Consider the following 14002-nt stretch of genomic DNA (forward strand, 5'->3'; position numbering starts at 1 on the left):
GGTGATATGAGAATTTTGTAGAAAAGTATGGAACATTAGGATTATGATGTTATCCTAGTGTAATTCAAGTTTTATGAAATAGGTTCAGAATTTATTAATGTGAAAATTATGTGAAATTGCCTAAATTGATGTTTATCATGGCTAAATGACAAATGTTAAACTTAATTATGAATTGTGAGAAGTCATGCACATAAGATGCTCGATAAAATGCCTAAAAGACGTTGATCGACACAAATTGTTATGTTGGTAAAGTAACAAGCTTTAGTTATGAGCCGAAAGGTCCTAATGATAATTGGCTTGTATGTTCTAGGCAACACGAGCGAGGCGTCGGGAAATTAAGCCGGTGCGGACGCTCGTTTGAAGGGAAAGCTTTAAGGTATGTTGCTAACGCTTCATTACTATTGTAATTTAGTTTGTCATTGATTTTTGTTAGTAATTTAGGATGTGAGGATTTAAATGGTTTGGTTTGCTTAAATGATGGATTTCATAACGATAAATCAAGCGAGTCATTAAGGGTAGGTACAAACCGGGTGATGGGAGTACCTTATCCATAATCTATAAGCCCGGGTAATGGGTAGTATCGTATTAAACACCCAAACCGGTAACGGGAGCGTGGGTGTTGAACATAAAGAACCCAAAGATGGGTCATTTTTGTTACGAAGTAATGTCCCGTATTGTGCTTTTATGTCTTAAAAGTGTAAAACTGGAACAAACGGGTCAAAACAGCAAAACAGGAAGAATATGTTGGTGCATCCAGTGTCTGTTAAGTTCGTCTTAATTGAGTCTTATATCTAGATAGGATATATCAGTGCATGGAATTCTAGAAAAGTGTGAAATTACATGTTAATATATGTGATTCCCCTTGAAAGTGTCATTGGACATTTCAAGCGAAATCAGAAATACTTGTAATTCCGCTCGAAACCTAATGTAGAGGTTCCGCTTGAACTGGTTGAAGCGGAATCAGGGTTTGCTTGAGTGTGTTTCAAGCGGAATCACCCACTCTATAAATAGGTGAGAGGTAGGTTCCTTTGGAGCGGAATTAGGGAGCTGTTTCTGAGCCGAGCTGCTGCCAAATTGTAATCAGAACGTGTAAAAGCTCAGGATTAATCAGTAAAGTAAAAGATTGAAAGGAAACAAGCTGTTTGACGTTGTTTACATTGATTCCGCCTTTGTAAATGATGATGAACTTCTCAACTTGACTATTTAGGGTCACGAAACCGATCCAACAAGTGGTATCAGAGCTCAGGACGAGGAGTTCATACCAATTCAGCTTGATTCTACCGGATTTTCTCACTTCTACTCATTCTTTTCTTATTTGAACAAGATTTTATGGTTGAAATGGCCTAAATTTCACATATGTCACGTAAAACATAGTATTAACAAACCCTACAAAGAATCAGATCAAAATTCGAATTAAAACTGATAAAAATGGGCCAAAAACCTTATTCCGCTTGAACGAGTGCTTGCTAATTCCGCTTGAAATCTATGGCCATTTAAAGCGAAATAACAGTTTCCGTTTGAAAATTCATATTTCGCTTGAAAGTAATAGACTGATTCCGCTTGAAATCAGATCTCGCTTGAAACTATTGTCTGATTTCGCTTGAAATTCCAAGTGAAATAAGAGATTTCGCTTGAAAAATCTGTTTCCGCTTCAAAATCTTATTTCGCTTGAATAGCTGATTTAGCTTGAAACAGGTTTAACTTGAAAAGCTGATTTCGCTTCAGCTTATTTCGCTTGAAAATTGTTGTTTTTCAAAACCAAAAGTTTTCTAAGTGTTTGTTGACCGTTTCAGGTACTTAAAATGGATGATTTGTTCATGAATCCATTCTGTGATGTGTTTGCTTATACTAGTGGTTTGGGAGATGGCACAACAAACAACACGAATGAAACTACCCCAACACCAAATGCGAAGAAGATTCTTTCTGATGCAATGAGCGTAGAAAGTGCTTATGGTACATACAACAAGCCTCCTAAACTGATGGCAATCGAAGATTATAATCGGTGGGCTACAAGATTTGAGGAGTAGCTTAAAGCATTCACATTTCCAAGCTGGAAAAATTTAAAGAATGGTTATACTTCAGGAGAACGTGTTGGTGAAAGTTTGACAGATACTGATGATGTTGAAAGATACATTGCTGAACAAAAATGCATAGCGTTGATTCATCAGTCAGTCAGAGATGATATAATTTCATTGATCGAGTATGCAAATTCAAAAGATCTTTGGGAAAAACTGAGAGTTAAGTGTGTAGGTAGTGCTGAGATTGTGAAAAACAAAAAGAAATTGTTGCGTAAAGAGTTTGATTTATTTGGTTGTATGAAGAATGAATCTGTTTGTAAAATGATCGAGAGATTTGGGCATCTGAAGATGGAGCTGGCTAGGCATGGAATCACTTATACTCAGGAGGAGTTGGTCGACAAGTTGTTTGATTCATTGCCGAATGATCAAGATTGGCAATACTTTGCCTTAATGTTGAAGAACACCATCAAGCCGCCAGAAGTGTTGACTGTGGATTTGCTTATCGAAAGACTAGAAAGCCACGAGTTGGAGATCAAGAAATCTAAAGTCAATAATTCAGCCTATCAGCAGAATGTGGAGCTGTACTACAGAGTAAATCTACCAAAGACTGGGTCTCCAAGAACAGCATTTTCTGCAGAAAGTTCAAATACTGTGAATCATGAAACACCTCATAGTGGTTTCCACAGTGGATCTTCTTCAACACCTTCAAGCCAATCTGCATCAAAGAACTTATTTCAATGCGATATCGCTGTAGATTTGAAGAATGGTCAAAATTTCAGCGAAGAATCTGCAAAGCAGCAGATGGTTTTCTTAGCATTTGTGCTTAAATCGTATGAGAGCCTTGTGGCAGGCAAGATAGGCAACACCAACCTAACAAAGGAAGACTACGATCAGATAGATCCTGAGGAGATGGAATTGATCGACATAAGGTGGTGTATGGCCAGTGCAGTTCGAAGGGCACAGCGTTTCATGGAGATTACAGGAAGAAAGTCTATTGGTGGACCTTCTACCAAGTTTGGCTTTGATAAATCAAAAGTGACCTGTTTCAAGTGTAAACAGAAAGGTCATTTTAAAAGAGAGTGCCGAAACGCATATGCTGATGATTCTGAAAATCCGTTCAGAGAAGATTACTACAAGAAGGCAATTTATCATTAGAACAAGGCTGAACCCCCCAGGATGAAGCAGATTGAAAACAAAGAAAAATCTAGAGCTCTTGCCGTCATTCATGACGATGAAGGTTTTGACTGGAGCGAGCTGCTACCTGAGGAAGACGCAGTAGGTTATGCGTTTGTTGCAAAAGAAGAAGTCAAACCGTTCAGAGACACCAGAACAGAAGCAGATAAAGCAAATGATAGATGACAGAGAGCTGAATGGAAAATGATGAGACTTTCTCGTGTACACACTGAAGCAAAGAGAGCAAAAAGATGGGATGCAGATAGAGAATGTTACCTTGATCCTGAAGGAAACATTGCTATTGATCCAAAGACTCTTAGTCTTGAAGCTATGACTGCAGAATTTGCTGAACTTGAAGAGTCTCAACAGAGAGAATGGTGGGGATGTGGTGAAGAGAAAGAGAAAGAGAAAGAAAAAGAGCAGGAGCAAAAGCCAAAGAAGATAGATGAAGGAATCATTGATACTTCACTGGAGTTGAACGCTAAAAACTTTGGAAAGATGGCTGACAAGGTGCTGGCTGCTAAAGCACTTGAGGTAGACTCTAAGTCTGTATCTGAGTCTAAAAGCCAGGTCAGTTCAAATGCGTCATCAAGTGAGACAGGTAAAAAAGTCAAAGGTGACGGTGACTACAAACATTGCATGAAAAACTGCAAAGTTTGTAGTACACAAGATTACCTCAAAGATACGAAGGTTAATGATCTGACAAAAAGTGTCAGGAAGGTTGAAGATCAGATTCTTGATCGTGACAAAATGCTCAAATTTTCAAATGATCAAGTTAAAAAGTTGACTTAGAAAATTGACAATGATAAAATTGAAGTAGAAAGAATTAGGAAAGAGAATGAAAAACTAATTCATGAAAATCGTCAACTCTCAGAAAAGTTTAACAAGTTAAAACAAACAATTCAAGATTCTGATGAACGAAACAGTAAAACAAGAAAAGAAAATGAGCATTTTGACTGTGGTTCTTAAACACAAAGAAGAACAAATCAACAAGCAACTGGATGAGATTGCTAAGTTGAAGCTTCAGTTTGAAGAAGCTAAGATTGAGAATGAGCACATCAATATGAAATTGACCAGTTACAACTCCACAAGCTTTGTTTTGCAACACATTGTTCCCAAACCTATTAGGAAAAACAAAGCAGGCAAAGATGTATTCTCTGATGGAACAGGGGTGGGGTATCATCAAGTTCCACCACCAGTTTTGAACAATTATTCTAAGAAATAATCAGGGTTGGTTAATGATGATGATGAAAATGAGGTGAAACTTCCTGACACAATAGATGTCACATTCACTTCATCTTCCGATGAGGATAGTGTCCAAACTGATGTTGTAAAAAGTGTGGTTGAGAATTTTCTAAAATCTGAAAGTGACACTACTGATGAAGATGAATGTTTCTTGGACAAGTACATTCCGAAACCAAAGTCCAAGAACAACTTAAATGAAGGACCAAATCTTGTCATGTACAAGATGTTGGGTTCAGATAAGTTGTTTTCGGATTCTGAGTTTCCACTTGAGAATGTAAATGTTGCTAAACTGACAAATGTGTTCAAATTGATTGAAGTTGTTCTGTCAGAAGTGAACAGTTTAAATCAAACAAAAAGACAAATGAATTTTGAAAAAGATAAAGCTTACTACAAGAAGCCAGTTGTTCCACCATGTTTTTATCACAAAAATCGAAAAAAATGGTCGGGTGGATATCAGGGTGGTAAGACTTATCAGAAAGGGAATGTTCAAAACAGAAGGTTTGTTGAGAAGAAAGTGTTTGTAAACAGTTCGAGTTCACTTTCTGATGAAGAATCTAAAATCTTTTCGAAATCAAACAAAGAGTTCTTTGAGAAGAAGGCCTCACAGCCTCAGTCTGAAGGCACAAGTCGAGTAGTTGACACTCGAACATGCTTCAAATGCAATCAAGTTGGACATATTGCACGAAAGTGTACCAACTTGAAGCCTAAGACTGAAGTTGTGAAGAATCAAAGAAAGAAAGATGATGTGAAGGGCAAAAGACCATTGGTTGTTGAGAAAAAGGTTTTGAAAAATGAAAACATCAAAGTCAAAACTGAACCTGCTAAAAAGGTGGTAACTAAAAACGATAAGTTTTACAAGCGAGTTGCATCAGCTCAACAAATATGGAAGCCGAAAGTGGTTGATAAGAAAGAAAATGTTCCAAAGCCAAAGGTTACTGAGACTGAAAAACAGTCATCTTCTACCACACCGGTAAAGATGAATGTTCCTTTGGATTATTATGAGAAACTTGAGAAAGAAATGCAAAAATCTGAGAAGAAAAATGTTCAAAAGAAAGACCAACCATCTGGTCAACCTCAAAAAGATGAGTTTTTCTTATATAAAAAGGTTGATGTTGGGTCTGAAGAAAGCTTAAAGATGAATGATAAAAATTTTCCGCCACTTTACACTACAAAATCTCACATCAAAGTTGAGTTACCTGAGTCAAAACAGGCTTGGGTAGCATCCAAATCTAACTAAAGTGTTTGTGGTTTGTGCAGGAGCTTCCGAGATCCGTTTCACGATGGATTATGGATAGTGGAGCTTCTCGGCACACGACGGGGAAGACAACGTTGCTGTACGATGTTAGAAATTTCAATGGAGGATATGTGGGTTTCGCAGGAAATCAAGGTGGTAGGATTATTAGTGAAGGAATGTTATCCAATGGGATTGTGACGTTTGAAAGAGTTAATTACATTGCTGAGCTAGAGAATAATCTGCTGAGTATCTCGCAGATTTGTGACAGGATGTATACCACTCACTTCACTGACAAAGAATGTTTGATCTTGAAGCCAGGATTTGTTATCCCTGAAGAATGGATTATCATGAGGGCACCAAGATTCAACTATCTGTACGTGTTGGACATGAGCGTAGCTACTACAACCACGGGTCAGGCTCATTGTTTTGTGTCAAAAGCAACGGAGAAAGAATCGCAATTATGGCACCGGAAAATGGGTCATATACATCTGAGGAAAATGAATCACCTGGTGCATAATGATTTAGTTATGGGTGTTCATGTCAAAGGTTTTCATCTGGAAGGGGAGTGCATTAGCTGCATCAAAGGCAAGCAGAAGAAGAAGTCACACCTTAAAAAGCAAGTTAATTCAGTTTCAAGACCTCTGGAGAGACTTCACATGGATTTGTTTGGTCCTGTGAATGTCAAAAGTATTACAGGAGATCTCTATTGTCTTGTGGTTACTGATGATTATTCAAGATTTTCGTGGGTATCATTCTTGAAGTCGAAAGATGAAACGTTTGACAGTTTGATGGCGTTGTTCAGGAAAATTGAAAATCTGTACCAAAGGCGTATAAAAAGAATCAGAAGTGATAATGGTACTGAATTCAAGAACAACAAGATGGAAGAATTTTGTGATTAAAGAGGTATATTGCATGAGTTTAGTGCTCCGTACACTCCGCAGCAGAATGGAGTCGCAGAACGCAAAAACAGGACACTAATTGAAACGGCTAGAACTATGCTTGCTGATTCAAAGCTTCCGTTAAATTTTTGGGCGGAAGCTGTTTCCGCCGCATGCTATACGCTCAACAGAGTTCTCACTGTCAAGAAATTCAACAAAACGTGCTTTGAGTTGATCAGTAACCGCAAACCAAATCTGAAGTATCTTGAACCGTTCGGGTCACCCTGTACTGTTCTAGAGCCTTTTGGAAAGTTTGGTCCGAAGAGTGTTGAGGGAATATTCATTGGTTATGCAAGTCCTTTACGACGTGTCTTCGTTCCAAGTGAGAAGCAGATTATTGAAGCTCCAAATGTTGAATGTCAAGGTAATACAATGCCGTCGCAAAACCCTGGAGATTCATGGCGATATCATTACGACACTTTGTGGGATTCGTTTGACGTGATGGAAGAACCAGAAGAAGAAGAAGATTTCTTTGATGAGTTGGATATTCTGAGAGAGTACGAGTCATCGCAAGAAAGGTTCCCAGCTGAGTATTCTACACGACCACGCCAAACTTCTAATGACAATGAAACAGGTCCAAGCAACGCTGGTGAACATGATAAAAAATGAAGTTGCTCATGATAATCAGACGGAACAAAATGATAATCAAGAATCTGAGAGTATGCCGATATTTGATCGTGGTGATTCAGATTCTAAGGGGGAGCAAATTCAGAGTTCAAGTCAAACAGATCCTATCAGTGAACAAGGTGCAAATCAGAATGTTACTAATCTGGAAGGTGATGTATATGTTCCGAGCGAAGTAATGCCAAGAACTCTTTCATACCATCCAGAGGAGCTGATCATTGGAGAGTTGCAATCAGGCGTTCGCACTAGACGTCAAATTGACCAAGGCCTTACATGTTTTTATTCTACAGTAGCACCTTTACAAACTGAATTTTCATTGAGTTGTTTTATTTCGCAGATCGAACCGCGAACATACAAAGAGGCGCTAACTGAAGATTCTTGGGTCAATGCGATGCAAGAATAGTTGAGTCAGTTTGAAAAGTTGGGAGTGTGGAAGTTAGTAGACTTGTCTGATGGTTACAGGAAGATCAACACAAAATGGGTGTTTAAGTGTAAGAGAGACGATAGAGGAGTTGTTGTACGAAACAAAGCTTGACTCGTTGTCCAGGGCTTTAGTCAACAAGAGGGTATCGATTTTACTGAGATGTACGCTCCTGTAGCTCGACTAGAAGCAATCAGAATTTTCCTGGCATTTGCATCTTGGAAGAACTTCAAAGTATATCAGCTAGATATGAAATCGGCGTTTCTTTATGGGAAGGTTAAAAAGGAGGTATATGTCGGATAGCCACCGGGCTTTACCGATCCAATCCACAAAAACAAGGTTTACTTGCTGGACAAAGCGCTGTATGGTTTACACCAGGCCCCGAGAGCTTGGTACGTGACTTTGTCTCAACACCTACTAGCCAACAGCTTTATTCGTGGAAAAGTGGATGCCTCTCTCCTCTCTAAAGAGGTCGACGGACATCTTCTGATAGTTCAAATATACGTGGACGACATAATATTTGTGTCAATGAATGAGAATTTGTGCAAAGATTTCGAACAAGTGATGAAGCAAAAATTCGAAATGTCATCAATGGGGGAGATGAAATTCCTTTTGGGTCTACAAGTTGAACAACTAACTGAGGGAATTTTCATTTACCAGACGAAGTACGTTCATGATATTCTAGAGAAATTTGGGATGTCAGGTTCTACTCCAGCGTCAACCCCATTAGCAACAAATCATGGGATACACCCAGATCTCACCGAAGACAGAGCAGATGAGACGTTTTATCGTTCCATGATTGGTTCATTGATGTACTTAACTGCTTCTAGACCCGATATAATGTATCCAACGTGCCTCGCAGCAAGATTTCAATCTAACCCGAGAGCTTCGCATATGGTTATTGTGAAGAGGATATTACGCTACCTGAAGGGAACTCCAACATTGGGGTTGTGGTATCCTAGAAAAGGCGACTTTACGCTCGAAGGGTATTCCGACTCAGATTTCAGATGCTGCAAAGTCAATGCAAAATCAACAACAGCAGGATGCCAGTTCTTTGGACCTCGTCTGGTCACCTGGCAGTGTAAGAAGCAAACGTCTGTGGCGCTATCCACATGTGAAGCGGAGTACGTATCTGCTAGCAGTTGCTGCTCTCAGATCTTGTGGATACAGCAACAGATGCGCGACTACGGTTTGCAGTTTCTTAACACACCTCTCTTTGTTGATAATGAGGCCGCTATTAATATAACAAAAAATCCAGTACATCACGCTAAAACTAAACACATAGAAATTCGACATCACTTCATCCGAGATTGCTTCGAGAAGAAGTTGATACGAATTGAGAAAATCCACACTGACGAACAGAAAGCTAATTTACATACCAAAGCTTTTGATAAAACACGTTTTAAATATCTTTTAAAACTGAACGGTATGATGCTTTTCTCGGTGTCGGATGGAATTATTGGCGTTGATGAAGGTACTGTTGTAGATGAAGATGAGAAACAATCTGCAATGGTTTGTCAATTTTTTACTTGTTTTGGTATTTAGGGGGAGTAAATATTTTCAGAAAATACAAAAACAGTAAAAAATTCAAAAATCCAGAAACATGATAAAATTTCAAAATTCAAACACGATAGAAATCTGAAAAAGGGCTTGTGTAAAAAGGGAAAATGATAGTACATCAGTTTGCAGTTACGGTACGCTAAAGATTTATAAAGTTTAAAAGTGTTAAACAGTCTCGCTGATGATGTGTCGATAGGTTTTTATACATTTAGTAGGTCTGTTTGGGATATAAACATAAAAATTCAAACTTGCTTATTTTGTGGGGAACACTACTTGGATATATAGGTAACCCCTTAAATCTTGTTTGAAAAGTCCCTCTTTCTGAAATACTAGGTCTTTATCCTCAGTGATATCTGGGGTATTATTCCGGGACTTCTGCTGAATGGAAGTTCTGACCTAGTCCCCGAATAATACTTTTCGCATTGCTTGAAACATAGCAACACCCTCAGCATAAAAAACGATGAAACATTACAAAATGATAATCGTGTGATGTTGAAACAAAAGATCCTCTAAAGGGGACACACCGAAAGTTGAACCGTCATCTCTCTGCTGAACGGAAGTTCTGACCTGAGCTCTCTCGGTTTCGCATCTAACCCTTTACAGATATCATCTGTGGTATACTCACCTGTAAGACTGAATATTGGGATCTGGATACGGGACTATATTTAAGAGGTGGGACACATGAATGAGTTTAAGTTCTTAAAACACCTAATTCGTATCCTGAGCAGATTGAAAATTGTGTGAGAATTTAAGTGGATCAGCATATCGACAATCTAAGTGAATTGTTTAAATCTAGGTATGAAATTAAAGCTTAACGGTGCTAGTAACTTGTCTGATAGCTGATATGATTCCCTAAAACGCTCACCAAAAATATGTTTGTAAATATTTTACTTTCATTACATTCTGCATTTAAGTTTCTGTATTTCATTTCTAGTTTAGAAACTTTATTAAAAATCCAAAAAGATTTTTCATTTCTGCTTTATTTTCCGACAAACCAAAGTGGAAAGTTGATCGTTAGATTCTCAAAGTTGACGCAGATGCAGGAAGTTTCTGGACTAGAGGATGAGGAGAGCTTATCTTGATAAAGTCTGATTGTTGAAAAGTCAACAACAAGTTCATTAACTTGAAACTTGTTATTTTCAGAAAATGTTTGAAAATTCTTGAACAAAAAATCAGTTTGTTTTGTCATAAGATCAACCAAGGTCATTAATTTGGACTTGGTAGATTAATTGAGTAATCAGGGTCATTAACTTGGACCTGAATACTTGAGTGGATTTCTAAAACTGATGAACAGTTAAAAAGTTTTTAAGTTTGTATAGATTGTAATGTTATATGTTTGAGAAACAGGTAACTGGATTAACATCCCCATGGCAACAAAATGTTAAAGTTTGAACCAGAAATCAAGTCCCAGCTTATCAAGAGGGGGAGTCTGTGAAAGGGGGAGTTTAGATTCTGGATCAACATTCAAAGGGGAGCTTGGAGATTGAAGATTGAAGTTTGAAGATTTGAAGAGAGCTTTTACGAGAAGACAATTTGGAAAGAGACAAAGACTGAAGACTCGACGCCGAAGACTTCGTCAACATCCAAGGGGGAGTATGTTGGTGCATCCAGTGTCTGTTAACTTCGTCTTAATTGAGTCTTATGTCTAGATAGGATAGATCAGTGCATGGAATTCTAGAAAAGTGTGAAATTACATGTTAATATATGTGATTCTGCTTGAAAGTGTCTTTGGACATTTCAAGCGAAATCAGAAATACTTGTAATTCCACTCGAAACCTAATGTAGAGGTTCCGCTTGAACTGGTTGAAGCGGAATCAGGGTCCGCTTGAGTGTGTTTCAAGCGGAATCACCCACTCTATAAATAGGTGAGAGGTAGGTTCAGTTGGAGCGGAATTAGGGAGCTGTTTCTGAGCCGAGGTGCTGCCAAATTGTAATCAGAACGTGTAAAAGCTCAGGATTAATCAGTAAAGTAAAAGATTGAAAGGAAACAAGCTGTTTGACGTTGTTTACATTGATTCCTCCTTTGTAAATGATGATGAACTACTCAACTTGACTATTTAGGGTCACGAAACTGATCCAACAGAATATGCAGAAGCTACCGTAAGTTACGGTAGCTACCGTAACTTACGGTAGAGGGTAAATTGTTACGGTAGTTCTCTACTGTCTTACGGCAGACCATTGTTGCCCAGTGGCTACCGTAACTTACGGTGTCCACCGTAAGTTACGGTGGAGCCGAGCCATTTTTGTTAAATTTTATATATCATAGTAAATCGAATCCGTTTTTAAGCGTAGTTTCGATTATGCGTATTTCCTAAAAGATTCTAATACTAATATTTGTTAAAATTTCCAGCTTTTAGGTATTACAAGTACATGGATGATGATCGAGTCGATGCTCCCGAACCGAACACATTCAAGATCTAGTTCCGCAACTTTTGTTATTATTAGTTATTAAATAAGACTTATGTAAATGATGGAATACTTAAGTATCCTAATGTTGTCTTTGAACAATTGTTAAACTCATAAGTAATAAGTTAAGGTCAATATTAATGTTTTGGTTTAATGTTATATTTAATATTCTTGTCATGTCGGTAAGAACTCCTAAATCAAAAGTAGAGTGTTACAAGTTGGTAATCAGAGCTAAGGTTAAAGACAAATGTGTTCGGTTCAAGGCTTGATCAACATCCGGTAAGAATTTATTTAAAGCAAATTTTAAATTAAAAGATTAGAAGGAATAATGATTTATTGTGTATGGGAGGAGTATAGTAATATACTCGAACCCGGGAAGTACACTTAGTATAAACGGTTAACGCAAAGTTATATACTTGGCCGAATAGCGAGTATGAATTCTCATGTAAAGGCATGAGAGTGATTGAACAGATTATTTATCGAATTATTTTAACACTTCAGTAAGAAGATGTCGGGAGGTGCTAGTGACAATGTCCTATCCCTCACTACCGACGAGTTGAAAGAAAAGATTGCCGAGGAAGTCGGAAGGGCAATTGGAGCTAGCCTACCAAGATTTATGGAAATGACGCAAAACACCTTACTTTTGACTATGGAGGAAAAGATGGGTGAATTAAGAGAAGACCTTACCAATGATAGAGGCAAGGCTAAAGAAAAGAAAGGTTGTTCTTACAACAAGTTTATGGTCTGTAAACCCCCGATCTTCAATGGAGAGGTGGATCCAATTGCTTGTCAAAGGTGGATAAGCGATATCGAGGGTGTTTTCGAATGAACGCATTGTGATGAAAGCGATTTTGTGGCTTATGGAACTGGCCAACTTAGAGGCCAAGCCAAGGATTGGTGGGACAACCTCAGGAATGAAAGGGGTGTCGAAGCAACGAGGGCGATGACTTGGGAGGATTTTAAGACACCATTTCTCAAACATCATAGCCCCAAGATAGTAATCAATAAGATAAAAGAAGAATTCATGCAATTGAGGCAAAAGGGTGAAACCGTTGATAAAATTACGGGGACATTTATGGATAAGCTCAAGTTTTGTGATGAGTTGGTCAAAACCGAAGAACAGAAAATCTATTACTATCATACCATGCTGAGGGCTGAATATAGGGAGTTTATGACTCCCTCACATTACCAAAGCCTTACCGACATAATCAATGCAGCACGAGAGCGCGAGATTGAACTAAAAAGGCAAGTTGAAAGAGGTGAGAGAAGGGCCTTGGATGAAAACCCGAGTCCCACAAAGAAGTCAAATGTAGCTGAATCTTCGAAGAAAAGAAATGCAAAAGGAGGTTCTCCGAGTTGCAAAATATGTGGACGCGCTCATAAAGGTGAATGTTACTTTAAGAACAAACCTTGCGTTGCATGCGGCAAGACGGGGCATGGGGTTTTAAACTGCCCAGACAAAGTGATGGTGTGCTATAAGTGTTATCAGTCGGGTCATAAAAAGTCAGAATGTCCGGAACTAACGGGAAAGAAAGGGAGTGCTGACTCCAAGAATGAAACCCCAAAAGCTAAGGCAAGGTCGTTCCAAATCACCGCTGCTGAAGCAAAGATGGAACCAGATGTGGTTACATGTATATTTACTGTAAATTCTGTCCTTGCACGTGTTTTGTTTGATACAAGTGCGAATAAGTCTTTTGTTTCTCATAGATTTATTCAAAACCCTTTGTTTACATTAACTAAATTGCCTATGCCAATGGAAGTAGAAGTAGGTAATAACAAAAGTTTCATTGTTTGTGATATATGTCGGGAATGCAAACTGGACATCGATGGCGAGGAATACTCCATTGATCTAATACCATGTCCATGGGTGAATTTCAAGTGGTAGTTGGAATGGACTGGTTGTCTCGATACCACGCTAAGGTGATATGCTTACGTAAGGAGATACACTTAACGTCTCCAAGCGGGAAGCGTGTCATCATCTATGGGGAGAAGGCTTGTAATCCCATGATATGTTCTATGATAGAAGCTCACAAGTTTATACTACACGGGTGTAAGGCATATTTAACTTATGTACGTGATGTGGAAAAAGAGACACCAAGGATTAAAGACGTACCGGTGGTGCGTGAATTCAAAGACGTCTTTCCCGAGGATCTTCCAGGAATGCCGCCAGAGCATGAAATAGAATTCGGGATTGAACTGACTCCGGGTGCTAAACCAGTTGCTAAGACACCTTATAGACTGGCACCGTCGGAACTGCAAGAATTAATGTCCCAGTTACAAGATTTACTCGAAAAGGGATTTATCCGGCCTAGTGTATCTCCTTGGGGAGCGCCAGTGTTATTTGTAAAGAAGAAGGACGGGAGCATGCGGATGGGTATTGATT

At 38.6% G+C, this 14002-nt stretch overlaps 1 protein-coding gene across 1 annotated transcript; it reads left to right on the forward strand.

The window, feature by feature from the left end:
* The first annotated feature begins 12562 nt into the window (after positions 1-12562).
* Positions 12563-13504, forward strand: LOC110892896. The gene has a single exon (XM_022140035.1). The coding sequence runs from the start codon at positions 12563-12565 to the stop codon at positions 13502-13504; it is 942 nt and encodes a 313-aa protein (XP_021995727.1).
* Positions 13505-14002: the final 498 nt, after the last annotated feature.

This window comes from Helianthus annuus, chromosome 2, assembly GCF_002127325.2.
Source record: "Helianthus annuus cultivar XRQ/B chromosome 2, HanXRQr2.0-SUNRISE, whole genome shotgun sequence".
NCBI lineage: Eukaryota > Viridiplantae > Streptophyta > Magnoliopsida > Asterales > Asteraceae > Helianthus > Helianthus annuus.

Bases quoted from the DNA above. Each gene is read 5' to 3' on its own strand.
- LOC110892896 (XM_022140035.1), top strand. From the start codon at position 12,563: ATGACTTGGGAGGATTTTAAGACACCATTTCTCAAACATCATAGCCCC.